Raw genomic sequence first — 19,534 nt, 5'->3', positions numbered from 1 at the left:
TTAGCTAAAAAAGAGGACCGCCATCGCCAAGGGCTTTCTAAGAGGGGGGCTAGCGACTCCACCAGAAACATGGCGACGTCCGTGTCGATGAGGGAGCCGCACGGAGACGCAGATCACACCACCGTTAACGCTGAGTGATGGCACTGGAGAGACGTGACAGCTGAGGGGGGCGCGGCAGGAAACCAGGCAGCTCGGACCGTGCACGTTTTTGCTTGCCTCTGGCGTCGATCGCTGGCTCATGCTGCTGAAAGGGGGCACCCGGCTTTGGGCTCGATTCTGGTGGCCGTCCCGATGTTAGGGGCTCGCTTGTGGTGGAATGGTTCTTTTTTTTTTCTTTTTGAAGATTTCTCCGTGTCGCGCGCCTCCGCTGCTCTGGGACTATCGGCACGCAAAGCAGCAAAGAAGGCGCCGACCCGTCCTTAGCGGCTCGCCACTTGTTGCTCAGTAGGGGTCCGCTCTGCTCCTGCGGCCTCGTCCTCTCTCTTCCTCTTTTCTTCTAAGGCGTTTGGAGTCGAAAATCCCCCACGCCTGCGGCTGGCCGGCTGCAACCCCCCTCTTGAGCAGCGGGATACCACGCTCGTACCACGGGTGCACTCCGTAGTCCGGTCGCTGGGTCTGCAACTCTTCGCCGGGCTGTGCAGTGGTTCCGCGAATTCTTCTCCACCGAGGCCATTCGGGACCGGAAGCTGTTTTGCTGTTTTTCTTTCGCCTTGACTCTGGCTGCTGCTGTAGGCTTTGGTGTCGCCGCTCTCTGCTGTAACACGCTTGCGTTGACGGCTTGATGAAGTGCCAGGCTATGGGGATCTGCTGGCGAAAACGGTCGTTTCGGCTTTGCTGCTGTTGAAATGCTGCCGATGGGTGATCTGCGACTTGAACAATAAGTTAGCCCCTCTCTTACTCTCCGAAAAAAGCAAGTGCGTGCTCGCTCTCGAAGGCTGCATGCTAGATATCATAGGAGCGTCCCGTCCGATATCACGCATAATAAAGCCCCTACGAACCGGACAGAGTTAGTTCTGCCGAGATCGTAAGTTGTAATGTTGCACTGAGCTCGTACATAGAGCCGTGCCTTCGGATGCCACTGCCTGCGTGCGCGAGGGAGCGTTTCCCTCGGGCCACTCGTTCCCTCTGTCATAGTAGGGTTTGAGATCACAGACATGCACCGGTCCGCCGATCGGTCTTAGCGTTAAGTCCGTCAGCTTGTACACGAGAGAAGAGACAGTATCTCCTACCCGGTACGGTCCTACCCACTGCGGTGCCAGAGAAGCTGAGAATTTCTTACTGGCATCGCTTAGGACATGATTGCGCTTCAACTTTTTTTCACCCACTTTTTTTTTTACTGAACGTCCTGATGAGAGCGCTCATACTGCGTTTTCTGCTCCGCACAAGGAGTGCTCAGGTTTCGTCGCGCTTTGCACAAAGATTTCGTCACCTTCGCACGCAGCCCAGCTGCATAATCAGCGCGTGCTGACGAAGCAACCAGTGCCATGCTGCGTTCCGGTAGAGTATGTTCTACGGCATTAGGCAGCTCCCTTCAAAGATTGAGTGTGGCGGGGGTAAAGCCAGTTGAGCGTGTTCACAGTAACCCTGAGAGGAATTGTGCGTCCCCACAATTTCAACGAGCATGTGCTTGATGTTGCGATTCCCACGTTCAATGAGATTTGCCTGGGCACATTACGTAGTTGTTCTCCTGTGCTTAATGCCGAAGGCTACGCAGGAGTGTACGAAGATTTCGACAGAGAATCAGGACCCGAGGTTTAAAAACGATGGCGCACTCAACTATTCAACCGAGTTTGAGTTTTGGGGTATTGGCAGTAAGCAAGTCTAACAAGGACGACCCAGGCAGTACTGAAACGTTTCAAGACATTGCCGCGTTTTTTCAAATTGACACAGAACTGGTGGTTCACTCTGACGTTGACACCATAGTTGCCGACAGTGTTACTTTACCCTTGAACGTGGGCCCTTACTTGCGTCACTCCAACGAGAACATCAAAGCAAGTTACAACAGCCTCACATGTCACGGATGTCCAGTCAACCTCGCTCGCACGGAGTCCGAAGTTACCGAACACAAGGCAGAGCTGCAGAAGATTGCGCAAGCGCAAATTAGTGCATCAAAAGAAGCTGCTTCAAGAACTCAACGCTCGGTGCCATTTTTCCCGCAATAGATCGCTCTGTTTAATAAAAGCAAAATAAAAAACACAACTTTTGTTAGGTTTCTTATTTACTTCATAATGCTGCGCCGTTGTCGTTGTCATCGAAGCCTGAGAAGGGATATATTTAAATATATATATATATATATATATATATATATATATATATATACTTTTTCTGAGTGGAACGACAACGACATACAAAAAAATAAAGCCATGTCGTTGTCGTCGAAGCCTAAGAAGGGATATATTTAAATATATATATATATATATACTTTTTCTGAGTGTAACTACAACGACAACGACATACAAGGAAAATACGTGTTCAAAAAGCGCCTTTGTTGTAGAATAGGAGGAAAAAAAACTCATTTATATTCCACTGAGCGCCATGTAGGAGACGGAGAATAACTAACTAGTTCTCGCGCAATCGTAACTAGTTCTAGACGGGTTTTTACACTAATTATAAAGGGCTTCCAAGGCCGCCGCGAGGGGTATATAAAGAGGTCTGCAGCAGCTCAGAAATCAGTCTTCAACAGGCTGTCCACTCAGGAGGACCTCAAGCGGACACTCAAGACGCCTTTGGTAAGACTCTGCACTTTTTTTTTTTCGGTTAGCTATGCTATATTCTGAATTCTTGCATTTTTCTGCTTTTTAATAGAGACCATGGCAGAATCACGCAAACGTCAGCTTGACGATCAAGAAACAGAAGATGAGGTACCCCTATATTACCATTTGGAATTATTTTTTGGTGACGCCATCTATATTCCCAGGGACAAACTACAAGGTTTATTGGTTCGAGCGACGAGAACAGTACCTATGACATTAATGAAACCCTGGCGGCATTTGCAGAACCTGATCGAGGCATGCGAGAAGTATCAGATCCAAACGTGTCCGAACCAGGAACAGGGGTTGGAGGAGATGGAAAAAGTTTACAACCCCCTCCACGCTGGGCACTGCAGCTACAGTCAATTCCAAAACGAAGAAAGCTTGTGCACGATGTGTTTCCCGCTCGAGACGACGGAGAGGCTGAGACTGTTTGTCGCGACATTATCAGAGGATTCGAGCAAGGGCCCACCCAGTACGGAATCGCTGCCGTCGCACTCCACACACAAGGAACTACACTCCCACACGTCCACGTCTTACACGACTGCAGCTGGAGCAACGGCACATGCCGTTGTGTTACCTTCGCTGGCTTCGTCAGACGACCAAATCGCTCGTCAATTTGGTCTACAAGCGCCAGTGCATGGGACCTCTACCATCTCGTCAAGTATTTCAATAGTGAGCCCCGAGTATTGGAATACATTAAAATGGGAGGAAATGATTGGGGTTGCGACGTTAGAGATGAAGTTCTGGGACAACTCGAAGGTTCTGGACACGAGCCCGGGCGAGTTTTGGAAATACTGCACCCGAAACTGCCGCATTCAGTTGCATGTGACGACGCCCATGGAGGTCAGACGAGCGGTGGAGACACTGACGAGGTACGCGCAAGAACGGGTGCAAAGTGCCGAAAACGTTCAAAAGGAACGTCGGAAGAATCCATCTACGAGTGGCTATGCGAAAACCCCGTATCGCCGTTGACAAACATTGTGCGCACACCCAAGTGGCTGGCAGACCCGGTGTTTCGGTTCATTCGCCTGGACGACAAGCACCTGCAACGAGCTATCCAGGTGTTTAATGACGAAATATGCTCGTACACCACCTTGGACTTTATTGAAATGTACCAGAACACCCAGCCTCTCTTTGATGCCCCACACGGTGACCTCGCTACCTTTTACATGGATGTGCCCGCATCGTTTGATGCCCATGATGGAACTATTAAACTTTCAGTTTAATGGCATCCACGAGGAAGTGTCGGCCTTTGTATATATATATATATATATATATATATATATATATATATTTAAATATATCCCTTCTCAGGCTTCGATGACAACGACAACGGCGCAGCATTATGAAGTAAATAAGAAACCTAACAAAAGTTGTGTTTTTTATTTTGCTTTTATTAAACAGAGCGATCTATTGCGGGAAAAATGGCACCGAGCGTTGAGTTCTTGAAGCAGCTTCTTTTGATGCACTAATTTGCGCTTGCGCAATCTTCTGCAGCTCTGCCTTGTGTTCGGTAACTTCGGGCTCCGTGCGAGCGAGGTTGACTGGACGTCCGTGACGTGTGAGGCTGTTGTAACTTGCTTTGATGTTCTCGTTGGAGTGACGCAAGTAAGGCCCCACGTTCGAGGGTAAAGTAACACTGTCGGCAACTATGGTGTCAACGTCAGAGTGAACCACCAGTTCTGTGTCAATTTGAAAAAACACGGCAATGTATTGAAATGTTTTAGTACTGGCTGGGTCGTCCTTGTTAGAATTGCTTACTGCCAATACCCCAAAACTGAAACTCGGGTGAAGTAAGTATTTTCCATAGGGTCCAAATACTTCATGTGGCGCGTGTGCATATTGTCGGGTCGAAGTCGCATGGTGATGTTGGTATCTGGCTTTTGCTCGTACGATTCGTAGTTTGACATGTTGCTAGTGGTGTAGGATACAACGTCAGCAGGCAGGCCAAGGTGTGTACGTCTTAGCAACTCGTTGCCCGCGTTATAAGTGGGACCCATCTTTAGCCATGCGTCACTTCCAAACTGGTACTCATAGTTGACTATAGGTGTGCCCACGTGACCTTTGAACGGAAACTGGTTTACGAACTTGGTCAAGCGGGGACTAGCCTTGTCAATGTGAATAAAGTCGTAAGCAAAGTTGTGACGTGGTACTCCCATGCACGCAGGTATGCTCTTTTCGTCATTGCCATCGTGATCCTCGTTTCCGGGTGTGATTTTAGCACCCCAGTAGCTCTTAGCCAGATCCGAGTGGTCCTTCTCCTGAAATGGTAAATAAGACTGTGGCTTCATCGGGTTGTTTGTCTCGCCTTTCTTCACATGACACATGCCGGTATCCAAGTAGTGGTTCAATCCGACGGAGCTAAGGCCATAAACTAGCATGTCAGAGTTGATGGGTTGGACAACCGAAGAGCCAGTCTTCCATGGCGTGCGTAAACCATGAGGGGTTACCTTGACAGAGCAACTCACAGCTCTTGTGTGAGCTGGTAGGTTAAGGTAGGTGCCGTGAGGAATGTAAAGATACGGCCGGTCCACTGGCAAGTGTGACAGGCTAGTCAGAACTCCTGGAAACGTTTTCTCGGTGTCATAAACTATATTGGTCTTCAGCATTGCATAGGCCCATGTGGTGAGTATTTTGCTGTCACGGAAGACTGTGACCACTCCGTGGTCGCGAGGTACGCGCAAAATCTGCTGAACGAGCTCTGTCGAATTTTCACCGTCACCTCCAACTCCTGCTCCGCCTGGACGGGTGGGGGCGTCTGAGTGCATCTGCTGCGACATCTGCGCACCTTGGGCGTCGCCGGTAGTTGAGTCAGGCTGGTATCGCTTTGCGTCTGCTGTATCTGATTCCCCGTTATGTGCACGTTTCCGTCTATCTCCTGGCATTCCATAGAGACTATGGCCCAAGACGTATTGTTCCACAATATTCTTTGTGCCCAGACCAACTGCACCTAATGCGGAGTGCCAGTTACCCGTGCGTCTAAAGTCATTCAAGAAGAGAGCCGCAGATGCCTGATGAGCAGCTAAGACGTCCTCGTGGCTCGTGGCCCGCTCGTAGGCTTCGTCGTGCGACTTGGCTATGCTGTCGTCCTCGTCCACCGGATCTCCATTGCGCTGTGGATTCCCGGGACCCAGGTACCGTTGGCCTGGCAACAAAGGCATACTACTCAGGTTAGGAGATATACACATGGTAGCGGTAGCTCTATTTGATTGACTGAACTGACTGACTGATTGACTGAACTGACTGATTCACTGAACTGACTGACTGACTGACTGAACTGAACTGACTGACTGACAAAACAAAACAGACTGATTGAGCTGGCATCTTTTATTTTTGCGCTTGTCGGTGTCGCCAAACTTAGCCAATTACTGCGAAAAGTGACGACACCACTTCCCAGGCTCTCCTTCCGTACAGCCAGCACGCAATGTATTCACCCTACAGCGGTGTGCACAGTCTGTGTCATGATTAAGGATGCTCTGTACGCCGTCGAATTGATCATAATTCCTGCATGCTCTCACGATGTCATCCTAGGATGGGATTTTCTCTCCCACCACGACGCCGTCATTCATTGCGCACTAGCCGAAATGGAGCTTTCACCATTCTCTGATTTGACGCCGGCAGACAGTCCATCGTCTGCGAGCAAGGTCAAAGATGACACCAAAGTGCCTGCAAACATGTCAATGGCGGTGTCAGTCTACTGTACCAGTCTCTTTGACATCGTTGCACTCCTCTCGCCATCTGACTGTGTTTGCACGAAGAAAGGCTTGCCAGTGCCTTTCACGACCGTGCAAGTTGTGGGGTTGCACACACAACCCATTGTCTTCAACGCGGCGGCACCTCGGCTTTGCGCTACGTTTGTACGCGCAGTGGCAAGAGGGGTTGCGTAGGAGAGGGCACTGTGCCGCTCCCGCTGCCCTTTGCGTCCTGCTCCATGGCCGAAGACGAGATGCCCCGTTTTCCCTCCTTGCCCTTTTCTGGAGAGACTCCTCTCCAGACCCCAGGAACGCGCGCCGCTTTCTTGGGGAGCTCCTGGTCTTCGGTCTTGGGAGATGTGATTGACCACATCGGACCCAAGCCGTGAGCACCACCGCCGCCATCAACCTCTGCAGCGCTCCGGCCATGGAGTGCGAACCACCGCCCCGGACCGGAGTGCAAAAGCCACGCGAGGTGAGATGAGCGTTTATCATTCCCTCGACGTGTGCTTGCTATTTGTTTCCCCCAGTAGTGCGGAACACTCAGCCTCTGGGGTGGTCTGTTAACTTGATGTGCTACTTATTGTTGCAATTGGCATCTGAGGTGAATAAACACCTTCAGTTGAAAGACTTGTCTCTGTCCCCACTGGCCTGAAACCCGCCACGGTCGCAACTCAACGCGAACCGCGGGATAGGGGGTCACAGCTCTGACTGTTAGGGCTGCTGCGTAGCACTAGTAGCGAGTAACTACGCTCCTCTAGTGCGCAGTGTGATCCAAACGAGGGACAGGTTCGCACGCCGGCTTGTTGTGTTCATGCTTGTTGCAAAAAGTAACCCCTATAAAGTCACTGAGGGCAGCGTGTCAATTTTTGTTATCAACCCATCTCCGTAAAGTGTTACGTTGTTGCAAGGGGAATGTCTCGGCAGTGTGGAACCCCTCGAAGACGCACAAGTTATGGACGAACCAGATGACACGCACTGCCCCAGTTCCAGTACGCTCAGTGCTGTTTCCACGTCTGGTTCATCGCCCGCTCATGTATTTGCTTCCTCCATTGCTGACAACCTTACGCTGGTCCAGCGTTCCCAGCTTCTGGGCCTCTTGGAAGAATTTCGCGCTTCTTTCGATGTCGCTCAAACTTCTCTCAGCTGCACATCCGCTGTTACGCATCGCATCGACACTGGCGCCCAACTGCCAGTGCGGCAACGTCCTTATTGCGTATCTCCCACAGAATGCCGCGTAATCAACGAGCAAGTCGACGACATGCTTCGACGCGATGTTATTCGACCCTCTAACAGCCCCTGGGCGTCTCCTGTCATTCTTGTTGCGAAGAAGGACGGTTCTGTGCGGTTCTGTATGGACTACCGACGACTCAACAAGATCACTCATAAGCACGTGTATCCAGTACCGCGAATAGACGACGCAGTTGACAGCCTACAAGGAGCGGAATTCTTTTCATCTCTCGATTTGCGCTCAGGGTACTGCCAGATACCTATGGCTGATGACGCTCGACCGAAGACCGCGTTTGTCACGCCCGACGGCTTGTACGAATTCAACGTCATGCCGTTTGGGCTGTGCAATGCGCCCGCCACCTTCGAGCGCATGATGGATACTGTTTTGCGCAACCTGAAATGGTACACGTACTTGTGCTACCTCGACGATGTTGTCGTTTTCGCTCCGGACTTCTCCACGGCATCTTCAACACCTGCGGCATGTGTTGACGCGTTTGAGCGACGCTGGTCTGCAACTGAATCTAAAGAAGTGCCGATTTGCAGCACGGCAGCTGACAATACTCCGCTATGTCGTGTCCAAGGACGGAATTCTCCCCGATCGAGCCAAGCTTCAGGCTGTGATCGAGTTCCCGAAACCTACGTCCGTCAAAGAACTGCGCAGTTTCGTAGGACTGTGTTCCTACTTTCGGCGCTTCATTCGAAACTTCGCGACTATCATGTCGCCGCTGACGAAGCTCCTTGGAAGTAACGGGCCCCTCTCTTCGTGGTCGTCAGAGTGCGACGACGCTTTCGCAAAGCTCCGTCGTTTGTTGACGTCGCCTCCCATACTACGCCACTACTACCCTACGGCCCCTACAGAGGTATGTACACACAGATGCCAGTGGTGTTGGCCTTGGCGTTGTCCTTGCGCAGCGCAAACCAGGGTTCCCTGAATATGTTGTGGCATATGCAGGTCGTACGCTTACTAAAGCCGAGACTAATTACACCATATCATATGGGCCCTTACGAAGTTCCGACCCTATTTGTATGGTCGCCCATTTGATGTCATCACCGACCATCATGCACTATGCTGGTTGTCGTCATTGAAGGATTCCTCAGGCCGCCTCGCCCGCTGGGCACTTCGCCTACAGGACTACGATATCCGCGTGCTGTACCGCAACGGACGCCAGCATGCTGACGCCGACGCACTCTCGCGCTCCCCCTTGCCTGATGACAATGCCCCCTCCTCAGTACCTAACATTGTTGTTTCTTCCATCGACGTTCACTCCATCGCTACCGAACAGCGCAAGGATAAATGGATTGCCTCACTGATGGACTTGCTCACTGATGGACTTGCTCACTGATCCGTCGGCAACACCAACCACTTGCACGTTGCGTCGTCAAGCCCACCATTTCACCATTCATGACGACCTACTGCACCGACGCAATTACAACGCCAACAGCCACCAGTGTCTACTTGTAATACCCTGAAGTCTGGGTTCTGGAATATGAAAGTCCTTCCATTCTGATCTACAATGCGGGCACTCTGGGGCATCCAAAACTTACCACCGCATTCGACAACGATACTTCTGCCGAGGGATGTACCGCTACATGCAGAAGTTCGCTCCTGCCTCGATTGCCAACGTAGCAAACCTTGAATGCACGTGTCACCAGCCGGTCTACAACCATTACCTTGCCCTAACCGCCCGTTTGGGCGCGTGGGCATCAATTTGTATGGACCACTTCCTCTGACATCGGCTGGTAACCGCTGGGCCATCGTCGCTGTTGACCATCCAACGCGATACGCCGAAACCACCGCCCACACAGCGGCTACAGCGCGCGATGTTGCCTCCTTCCTGCTACACCGATTCATGCTGCGTCACGGTCCACCCCAGGAACTTCTCAGCAATCAAGGCCGTGTCTTCTTGTTGTTGTAGAAATTTTTCTGTGAATTTGCAAATCAATTCGTCCAAGGTCTGATTTCATTAGTGAAACGCTAAATGTGTGGGAATAGTTTGAATTAAGGAATCGTGCTGACCGATTTTGAACTGATGATAGCTGTTCATGTTTTTTGACCAGGGTCCCAAACAGATGGCGCATACTCAAGCTTAGGTCTAATTAGTGTTTTGAGTACTAATCTTAAAGGAGTACTGACACGAATATTTTCAGTTGTCACTTTTTTGTGTCAAATGAAAGTGCAAGCCCTCAAGAGCCTAGAAAAGGTAATGCTAAGCACGAGTGCGCCATGAAAAAGTAATTACAGTATGTTTTTAAAAGCTAGTTTCGGTTCCTACTGTAACGTGACGTCGCAACACTGTATGGGCTTCTCGTCTCGTGCTTGCACATTGTATATAGTGACGTTACCACTGCCGCTCTGCACCGTGGCTGCGTTGGGGATGCACAAGCGGCCATTTTCGAAGTTTTCATGATGCACAAGCGGCCATCTTGGAAGTTTTGGTACCTAACGTCATCACAACTAGCCAGACGGCTGTACTGTAGCCTAACGTCAAGTTAGTGTGGATGTCAGTAGGTGCGCCATGGAAAAATTGACTTTAATATCAAATTAAAATATCTTATCAGCATTTGCTGAGCTTCACACTTGCTCACAGCTGTCTCTGCATACAGGACATTTGTATGGCAGAGTAAACTCGCCTTCGAAAAAAAGGTGTCAGTATGCATTTAAGTGGTACGGGGCTTTAGAACAATTTCTGCGTATGTAGCCGAGGATCTGTTGGCATTGTTAGTGACGCATTCAAGGTGCGCATGTCATGAAAGAAACTTGACTCACCATGCTACAGAACAAGTGGAGAGACTGTATGCAAAGCGTGACTGACAATGGACAATTGCACGGCTACGTTCAACTGTTGCTGCCTGTGTAACACAGGCAAAAACAATAACATTTTTTTTGTTTGCCTGTCTCAAATAGAGGTCGTGCACTTCTCCCTTTGAAATTATTTGCATATATGTAAAAATTTATTGTGCCTATATTTGTGATATTGGAGGCATAAAGCATTGTTTTGCCTGCCTATTTTTGGCGCCTAAAAATTCGGCCTCTACTTGTTACTCACCGGAGTCAAGACCACCATGGGTTCAGGCTTAGCGAGCCACAGAGCTGAGTCTGCCATCGCCTGCAGATGTGATGCGCATCGCATGGCATAACATACAGTATTTGTTCTAAAACAACACGGAGCAAAGGGCATCTGCATGCGGACAGTGCACAAGAAGGGGTTGCGGCAGTTCTACATCGATGTTCGCAATGGTGAGCTTTGACACCCTTCCCGGGAAAAGGTCCCTCGTAGCTGTGCTGCATACTCTCATGGTGACCACTGGGCCTGATCGTGAGAGCTAGGGCAAATCTCTGTGTGCATGGGCCTTCGGCAAGTGCGACTCGACATAGTATCACCAGGCACCACTCTTTGGCTTAAATGGCACAAAGAATGCGCTCTCACCGTAGGTGCCAAGACACCCTTGGCAAGCTGCGTCTGAATGATTCCCAAAGGAAAACACGACCTTACCTTGTGCTGCCTGGGGAGAGAGCGCATTGTCTTGACGTGTGTCGGTCTTGCCGAATTCCGTGGCCACTGAGAACACGTGCAGCGCCACCCTAATGAAACTGGCTTATGGCTGTTGAGGGTCAAACAGGAGATCGACAAAAGAGGCGAAACATCTGCGTTAAAGGCTTCAGGCATGCCTCCATCCCCACACGATGCATTTTGCGAAATGGAGAATGTGCCTAAAAGACACAAGTACCATGCTACTCGAATGAAAGACTTCAAAGGAGCGTACACAAAATTCAAAAGGGACTTTCTGGACAGGCATGTCAGATTTAGTTGCTGATTGGCTATGGTTCGAAATGCTGTGCCACCTCATTGTCGTGTGTAAACAGCTTTGCTGGTCATCCACCGTCACTGAGTGGAATGACTCGCAATTTCTTTTAACGTATGACAGAGAAACTTGCCCTTGAATAACTGTAGAAAACAGTGCTAAAAGATGGGACGAAGGAAGGACGCAAACCACGGCGTCGTGGTTTGTGTCCTTTCTTCGTCCCGTCTTTTAGAGCTGTTTGCTACAGTTAATCATGAACCAACCAGCCCAAATGTGTACCTTATTGCCCTTTAAGTTTTCAGTATTTCATTTTACAGTTGAACTGAAGAAACTGCTGGCCAAATTCTCTGATGACCATGAGGGAGGAGTCCACAAGGACAAACTGCAGGAACTTGTGACATGGATCCACATTGCCAATGATGAGTGTGACTATGGGATGGGTCTCGAGTTCAGCATTGCCCTCTTTTGTGCTGGCCATGCCAGTCTTGACCCAACTGTTGACATGTTGGGTGGCCTTGCCTACAAGCTCCTTAGACGTGAACCATTTGCTTGCATTCTTGTTGCCCACCTGAAGCGAAGACATAAGTCCCCAAATGTCAGTGTTCTAAGTTGACATGATTGTGTTTGCACAGACAAGCGATTAGTTTAGTAGATTGTCAGAAATACACTTGAGCTGCTCTTTAAAATGGGCATTAACATGCTCATATATGCCAACTGTTCTGAACACTTTCAAGCAGGAGAGAGCAGAGAACAGCTGTCTTAGTAAACCCACTCACTGCATTTTATAAACAAGAAAATGGTTATAATATGTTATGGTGCTAGCTAGGAGTTCCTCCTCTATGCCTGATCTTTGCTGTCACTCCAGCACCGATTGTGCCAGGATTGCATTCTCAAAATACCACCTTTATCATTAACCTTTGCTCTGCTCTTTTTTTTCTTTCCTATTGGTACAGTAACTTCAACATAATGAGTCATATTACTTTGTAAGGCAGGAGTCTTTTGAACCTTGGGTCAAGAATGTGGACATCAAAGCTTATCATACTTCAACTATCAAGCCACGAGACATTTGAACACTGGTATTCTCTGCAAGCATTGTGTAGTTAAAAACAAAACTTGTTTTCAAAGCAAGGGACAAAGTTGCATTCTCATGTACAGATGATCAGTAAGCAGCTTTGGAAGAAAGTTGAGTGAACAGCTATAGCCCATTGATTTTTTTTCAGTGGCACAAATTCATTGTTAATTCTGCTGTGCAACAAGGCTCCGTCCTTGGCCTCCTTTTATTTATAATCTTAATAACCTGGCAAGTGTTGTTGAGTCACCTGTGAGGCTGTATGCTGATGACTGCATAATTTACCACACAATATCGTCTGATACTGATCTTAGAGCACTTCAGTCTGATGTTAACACTACTAGCTGGTGCTATGCATGGCCAGTGCATTTCAACATTAAAAAGTAGTGAGCATTGCCTGAAAATTGGCCACTTGTAAACCTCCTCTGTATCACATTGATGGCTGTTTTAAACGTATCTAGGTGTTCACATAACTGCTAACCTTTCATGGCAAGCCTGTGTTAAATACATGGCTAATAATGCAATCGCACCTTGGTTCACTTACACCAAAACTCTTCAAAGGCACTGTAACCTCCTAAATTGAATGCTATATAAAACATTTCTGTGGTATAAAATATGTGTGTATCATATGGGATCTCAGTATAGCACTTGTCATTAACCAATTGGATAAGCACTAAACTATAATGTGCATTTCATTCTGTCAGATTGTCTCTGCTTTTTCAGTGTATCATTGACACAGCTCACTTTGCAACTTCTTGAACCCTCTCTTTGCAGAAAAGTGGCTTGTTTATTGTAATTCCACACCTGAGAGATGTATAGGTACCTCAGGGAGGCATCTTATTTTTCTTGTTCTAAAGTTGAAGCGCCTTTTTGTCATCCCAATTTTCTGATTCATTCATGCCAAAGACAGCCCGCCTGCCAACCTCTGTCATCACCATTCTAAGTGTTTCTGCATTTGGTTATTACTGCATGTAACAGCCACTAACAATCGTACGTTTTCACTTACCACTATCTTCTGCAGTGCCTACGGACATTGAAGGTGTTGAAATAAATACTGTTTCACAATTATACAAGGGACAGTTTATCTGCATTCACGTGGAAAGTTCAACAATGAAGCTTCATTCAAACATCACTCAGTTACTGCTGAAATCATGACCAGAAAAAAATATTTACTTGAAGCCCTGTAAACACAGCTTTGTGTAAAGCGACTTTGGAATAATACCAGTGTGGAAGTATTGGAGCTTCTCTGGGTAATCAAAAACCCACAGGGTCCCTTATGCATTCGCTTAAGACGGCTCGAAGGCAAAGCCATCTTTTTTTTTCTCTCGCTTGATTGTATTGTCCATTACACCATAATTCATAATTTTTCGAATTAGCAAAGCATTCACTATGTGTCAGTGGAGCTTCACTTTATTGATGCTGATGTTGATTACGTATGCCCACGGAGCAAGAATTCTAGAGGAGGCGAAACTGCGCTCGCTCGGGCGTCCTAATAAAGTCACGGAATCGGGCACACAACTGACACGTCCTCTGTCGTGCAAGTCCGCTAGCGGAGAGAAAAAAATGTGCGCGTTGCGCTCTCCGACGGAGCTCGCCGGTTCAAGGCCATTCGGCACCGATTTGCTGTTCGAGCTTTACGCCCAAGTGGTTGTATGTCTTGTGTGTTCTCGCCGGCTCCATATTTTTCGGCAAGTTAACGGAAAAAAGGGCGTCACATACAGCAAAATTACCTGAGTGAGATATCTCGTAGAGCGCGAAATATATATTTTTTGGTAAAGTGAACTCGATAAGTTAGGTATAATTTTTAAGGTGAAAGCCTTACAGGCTTCGTCAAAAGCAAAAATTGACCGTTGCCGTCCCGCGTCGACGGCGTCAACATGAGTGATGCAAAAAATCATCCCGCAATGACGTCACCACATGACGTCATAGATCGCCAAAATTTGTGAATTCATCATGGCGTCATGATGGGGTCACATGACGTGACGTCATGACATGACATCGTCGCTTTGTATTGCCTCTGTGATCGGTGGTCCCATCACGGAGGCAGTACAAAACCAGGTGTGGTGCAGAAAGCTTTTAATGCCTCCGAACCTAGAGGCAGTGCAAAATGACGGGGGTTAGGCAGGGTACACATCGACTGAAGCAAAAGAAGATGGCTTATTCGCCTTCGAGTCGTCTAATGCAAAGGGACCCTGTGAGTTTTTTCAACGAATGATGGGACTTGCTCTCCGAGAAGGGCTTCCTGCAAACGAACGTAGTCACGAGGCGTGAGCTCTCGATCTTTCCTTGGTATGGCACGAGCCCACGCTTCCAACCTCACCGGGTCACTAGGAGCTTTGAAGGTTGCGTATCTACTCCTTGCAGGATGTGTACCCAATGTTGCAGTTTGGCACGACACATTTACGCCCCATCCTAAGGGAGCACTGGTGGAAATCTGCAAAGTGCTCTCCTTTGTTCACGGCAATACTTCTTTCCACGTGCCTTTGTTCAGGCGGGAAAGCACGCAAAAACCGAGAAATCAGCGCCGCCGACACAACGCGGAAGCCACTGAGCGTGTAAAGAGACAAAGCCTGCAAATCGCGGAAGAATGGGTGACAGCTTGCTCGCCCGAATTGGGAACTTTCCCTCCCAAGGTCATCTACGCAAGCGTTCGCACAACATACGAGTGAGGGACCCATGCATGCGGCAGACGTCGTCTGCTCAGGGGCCAACCCTAGCAGCTCGTTTCAAGCGCTGTACAGCCTGTAATTCGGGCGGTATCTATTAGTAACTGCAGCTAAAATATCTGTCACAATAATCAATTGGTGTAACAGACAGAAATCTGAGAAATTTTACAAGTGGAGGTATCACGATTTTTATACGTCGCGCGTCCATAGAAGAGCATGTAAACGATGGCAACTATACTCGGGGACAACTTCCTGCGGCAATGCAGTCAAGGTATAGTGTACTAGAATATTTTCTAGTACACTATACCTTAGAAAGTTAGAAAGTATTCTGGTACACTAAGTCAAGGCTACAGAGCCGAACCACGCCGTTTTGTCAGTGTCGCTGCGCAGCTGAATGTAGTTCTGCAAAAAAAAAAAAAAAAAACTTTTTGTGCGTAACTTCATTATTTTAAAATCTGCAGTTATAATTTTTAGCTGCTCATTGATGATGCCAGAAAATTTTTATTGATATTATGCGAAATAGCGTTATATTTTAGATTTTCGGGTTTTATTATTTGCCGCGTTCCCCACTGGCGTCGCATCGGCTCTCTTCCTTACCATCACTACAGTGTTCTAGAAATAGTACACTGTACCAACGTTTATAGAACCAGGTAAGTTGCAAAACTCCCTGCGTCAGCCAACCCGTCGCGCGGCGCCGAGGCAGCTTCCGGTTTGGTGGCGCTGGCGGCGCAACAAGCTTCCGCTAGCAGACGAAAATGCGTAGTCTGCGTGGCAAGATAGCAAGACGCCGGGGCAGCCGTTCAGAAAGGGCTCCGTTGTTTACGCTCCGACTGTATATTATCGAGATTTTTGGTTGCGCTGTCGCTGCAACTTAAAACTGAGTAATATTTAGCAGCGGTAGACAAAGTCACTAAAGCTTTGACTTTCTAGACTGTCCACGGTAACTCATGCTTGATAACATAACTTGCGAGTCTGTCCGTAATTATTTAGATAAAGTGGATACTTGGGCGTGTTGGTACTTATTCCTTTTCGTTGTGGACTGCGCGGGTATTGCGCGATGTCAACGAATAAATATTTGTTGTAAGTCAGCGCTGTTTGTTTGTGTAATCCTTTTTCTGGTGCTCCGTCTTTTTTTTTTTTCGTTGTTTTCTTTCCGATAATTCTTCACTATAACTTTTTTAAGTAAGGAGTTTTCACTTTGTACCGCGGCTGTCGTTACTTGCAATTATGGAGTGGTAAAATTGCCGTGTGTGCACTGCACGCCACAATTTCAGTCCTGCTACAGAAAGAAAAATTGTATTTATTTCACGCACGCAATGCAGAGAAACAACTTTTCCGATATTACATGTATGGTGTGATGCCCACAAACGGCACAACTTATTTAGTCTCAGGTATAAAACTTTGTCAAAACAGCTCTAGTTAACTGTAAAAAATTATTTTCAGCACAATTTTTAGACTCACTCGAATCAAGGCAAGTTCCGGAATATCTTTGGGGCGCATCCTTCGATGGTCGAGTCTCCTTTCCGCTGACGATTTCAACCTTTGACCATGTGAGTGAAAGTCTTCAGGATGTCTTCCTCATGAAAGTGCATATCACATACACGTGATACGTCGGACAGTTTCTTGTCCTCACGAGGAATAGCGCGATCCCACGCCGCTCGCTGGTCAGGGTCACTCGGGGCATAAATAGGTTACCAATTACGTCTCGGATTTCGCGGGACTCTCCCGACTTTTCATACAGCGTCGCGAGCCTTCCCGGTCGGGACAGCTATATGTCCCGGGTTTATTCCGGACCGCCCAATTAGAAATTTTTATGTGATCCAACGCACGCCCGACAACGCGCGTCACGCTCCAGAACACGAAGTTCTCACGCATAGCATGCACGAAGCAATGTTGCGGTGGCTAGCGGTGGCTGCGAAGGGCGCTTTAGTTACTTTAACTGAACTTCTGGGCGAAGCGCGACAACTTTTACGGGTACATTCTCCAGCAAGAGGAAGTGTTGCGAACAGCACGTAACCAGCTGAAGAGGCCGAAACAATAAAGAAACAATGACCCCCGTCCCGACTCCCTTCATTGAAGAGTTGATAACCCTAGGCACTAAAGAAAGGCGTCTCAGATTTCCTGTAACTGCTCGTACAGCTGAGAACACAGCATATGTCGGCATGGTGAAGACACGCACATCCGAAGCACAATAGAAAGCGCGAAACTGTTCACGCAGAAAGCAGCCTCCACGGATACTGACGCGCCGCAACGCCGGCTGAAGAGAGTGGAGTGAATCCTGTTGCGACAGCAGCGCCACATCTGTCGCTGATGGCGGCGGCGCCGCGCAACATCGCTCAGTTTTGCAACTGACCTGGTTCTATAAACGTTGCACTGTACCATAGAGTTTCCTACAATACTTACTAGAGGGAACTCTGGCGCTAGTGTCTATGGGAGCTGCAACGCATGACCACAGAAAGCGCACGGCTACGGCCTGCCGCGTGCTCCGAAACCGGCGTGACGGGCCTAGTTTCCCGGACCACCGCCGCGGCGCCACCAGGGGGGTACGGGTTCAGAGCACCTCTGGGTTTCGGGCACAGTAGGTGGAAAGAAAACGTGGCTAGGTGTAGCTTACTTGTGGACGGGGAATAACTGCAGAGAAAAGAATCTGGAGACAGTGAAATGCATAAGCACCGATATTAAAGAATTTGGTCATGATGCCGAAATAATCCTTCTAGGGGACATGAACGCTCACATTCATGACCTTGACGGATATTCAGACACCAATGGCAAGTTATTGCTAGATCTCTGCGAGCAACATAGTCTTGAGATAGTTAACGTGGGGCCTAAGTGTGAGGGGCAGATCACGTGGGAAGTCGGAAACAGGCAATCGAGCATTGATTATTGTCACATGACAGAAGGAATATATGACAAACTTAGAGAGACGAGAATAGACGAGAAAGGCATTAACAGCTTGGGTAGTGATCATAAAAGCATAATATTACAAATGGGATATAAAACGGAAAATAAGAACATAGAATCAAAGTTTGGTATCTAAATGACAAACAAATAACAAATATAGCCGCAAGAGTCGAGGAAAAAGTAGACGAACTACCAGGCAAAGACTGGAAGTATAGTGAGCTGCTACATGTAATCACGAAAGAAATGGAAAAAGAGAAGAAAACTATTTGTTGGAAAAGAAAGAGAAAGCCAAAAAGTTGGTGGAACAAATAAATCCGGTAGGCGATCGAGAAGCGACGTGAGGCATCACGGGAGCACAGACAGGCAAAAAAGGAGAAGCGGCCACAGGACGAAGTCAACCAAATATGGGAAATATATTTAGAGCAAAAATCCATTGTGCAGAAATTAGTCGAGGCAAAAATTAAAGGTGAAAGTGAACGCTGGATGACAGAGATTCGCGAAAAGAAGAAGTCTGCGCCTAGGATATTTTGGAGCCACCTAAAAGCGCTAGGTAGGAAGTCTGTCACAATGCAACAACGTTTGGTAGATGAAGGAGGAAATCAATTGGAAGGGCATGAAGCGCTAGGTTACATCTGAAAGATAACAGCCGATTCGTTTAAAAAGGTCACCCAGGGGATTCCCCCGGGGAGTAAAAGTACGCAAAGGAGTGCAACTGACGAAGATGTAGTACTAGAGAATTTCTATTGGAAGAAGGCCGAAGGAAAAATTCCTAAGCGCACTACTCCGGGCTTAGATGGGGTTCCCGTCAGCCTCATTAACGAACTCGGACGTAACACCAAAGAAGCACTGCTGAATGCCGTAGAAAAGTGCTTACAGGCGAGGGAAATACCAGACAGTTGGCGAAAAAGTAAAATGAACTTAATCTATAAAGGCAGGGGAGAAAAGGATAACATTCGCTCGTATAGACCGCTAACCATTACATCGGTGCTATACAGGTTGGCGATGCAGGCAGTAAAATTAAAAATAGAAGCGTGGGTAGAACAAAATGATGTTTTGGGAGAACTTCGGAATGGATTTCGAATCGACAGGCGGTTAGACGATAATCTGTTTGTTCTTACCCAGTGTATAGAAATATCGAAAATAGAAAACAGGCCCTTATACGTAGCTTATCTAGATATCACCGGGGCGTATGACAACGTTAATCAGGAAATTTTGTGGGATATATATTGAAAGAAGTGGGCATAGGGGACGACTGTATACAGCTTTTGAGGGAAATATACCGAGAAAATACAGTTTGTATAGAATGGGAAGGAATAAGTAGCAAGGACAGCGTTGAAATTAGCAAGGGGCTGAGACAGGGATGTCCTTTGTCCCCGCTGTTATTCATGCTGTACATGGTGAGGAAACGCGCTAGAAGGT

The 19,534-nt window shown here is 48.0% G+C and overlaps 1 protein-coding gene across 4 annotated transcripts in view; it reads left to right on the top strand.

Moving 5' to 3' along the window:
* The window catches only part of LOC119382384 (histone PARylation factor 1), a 50,305-nt gene extending 36,684 nt beyond the window's left edge, over window positions 1-13,621 (top strand). For all 4 annotated transcript variants that reach the window (XM_037650079.2, XM_037650077.2, XM_037650081.2 and 1 more), the window contains exon 7: window positions 11,797-13,621. In XM_037650079.2, coding sequence (XP_037506007.1) covers window positions 11,797-12,092 — 296 coding nt within the window. In that variant the 3' untranslated portion in view covers window positions 12,093-13,621. The remainder of the gene's footprint in view (window positions 1-11,796) is intronic.
* The last annotated feature ends 5,913 nt before the right edge of the window (window positions 13,622-19,534 follow it).

This window comes from Rhipicephalus sanguineus, chromosome 2 (assembly GCF_013339695.2).
Source record: "Rhipicephalus sanguineus isolate Rsan-2018 chromosome 2, BIME_Rsan_1.4, whole genome shotgun sequence".
NCBI lineage: Eukaryota > Metazoa > Arthropoda > Arachnida > Ixodida > Ixodidae > Rhipicephalus > Rhipicephalus sanguineus.
Note: the sequence above shows the minus strand (reverse complement) of the source record. Positions and strands in the feature narration are given on the sequence as shown.